Source organism: Galeopterus variegatus, unplaced genomic scaffold (assembly GCF_000696425.1).
Source record: "Galeopterus variegatus unplaced genomic scaffold, G_variegatus-3.0.2 Scaffold4049, whole genome shotgun sequence".
In the NCBI taxonomy this organism is placed as follows: Eukaryota; Metazoa; Chordata; class Mammalia; order Dermoptera; family Cynocephalidae; genus Galeopterus; species Galeopterus variegatus.
This window is the reverse complement of record NW_007730160.1, coordinates 2259-3302: the sequence shown is the minus strand read 5'-3', so window position 1 is coordinate 3302 and position 1044 is coordinate 2259. Positions and strand designations below refer to the sequence as shown.

The 1044-nt window shown below is 39.8% G+C and overlaps 1 protein-coding gene across 1 annotated transcript in view; it reads left to right on the top strand.

Annotated features, from left to right (window-relative positions):
• The window catches only part of LOC103602206 (nuclear autoantigen Sp-100-like), a gene marked incomplete at both ends in the record, with an annotated part of 46380 nt that extends 46012 nt beyond the window's left edge, over window positions 1-368 (top strand). Inside the window, one exon of the mRNA XM_008586620.1 lies at window positions 324-368. Coding sequence (XP_008584842.1) covers window positions 324-368 — 45 coding nt within the window. The remainder of the gene's footprint in view (window positions 1-323) is intronic.
• Between the last annotated feature and the right edge of the window lie 676 nt (window positions 369-1044).

Here is a 1044-nt window from a genome sequence, read left to right as displayed (position 1 = left end):
TGGCCCCTGATTTCTTTTTGTTGATATATGATAAATATATCTTTGCCTTTGTATTTCTTTTGTCTTTGTTGTGAATAGTAAGACCTCATGTGAATATGTAACAGCACAGTGTAAATAACTGGCACTGTGTGAGTGTAGATTGTTTTGTGGTCATTATTGTTTTCATGTGATGACAACCAAGATGGGTTGGTAGCTGGGGACTGAGCCCCACAAAAGTGGAATGAAGACCTAAAAATAAAATACTTGAATGCTATTCAACTATAAAGCTTGTAAATCTTTGTTTATAGTTCTAAAGGTTTATTTTCTTTCTTTTCTGTTTGAAGGACAAAAGAGAAGTTATATACTCACAGTAAACAGTCTCCAAAGAGGTAAGAAGAAATGTGAGGATTCCCCTCCTTCAAGCTTGCTGTGGTCCTGATCTTCCTGCTAGACCCCATGATTGTTGCAGCCTCAAAATTTCCTATGGGCTCTGACAGCTTCAAAGCTAATGGGTTATTTAGAGTACAGGCTAAGTCATTGTAACAAAAAGATCCCAAAACATAGTGGTTTAAACCAAATTATTTATTTCTCTTTTGCTTAACAGTCCAGAAGTGGTAGGAAGAATCTGCCTTTCTTAACATGTGGTTTACATCTCTGGGTACAAAAATGCTGATCTGGTTGTCGTTGGCTTCCAGCCAGTGAAAATGGGAGAAATGGACAGAAGAATCAGCCACCTTCTTCTTTAATGGAAAGACCCAGAGGACTTCTGTTCATATCCCATTGGCCAATATTTGGTCACATTACCAGAGCTAGCTGCAAGTGAGGCTGAGGAATATAACCTCTGGCCAGGCAGTCAATGGTCCTGTTGTAACTCTGTTCTTATGGAAGAAAGAGAGAATGATTATGAGTGACAAATGGCAATCTGCCTACTTGCCCTCCACATTTGCATCCAAAGTCACCAATTCCCTCATCTAAGGAGGAAAACTCAGACTCTCCATTGGTTCAAACCCAGCCTTCTTGTCACCTGAGACTGTTTGACAAGAACAGGAGCTAGAACTTGGGATG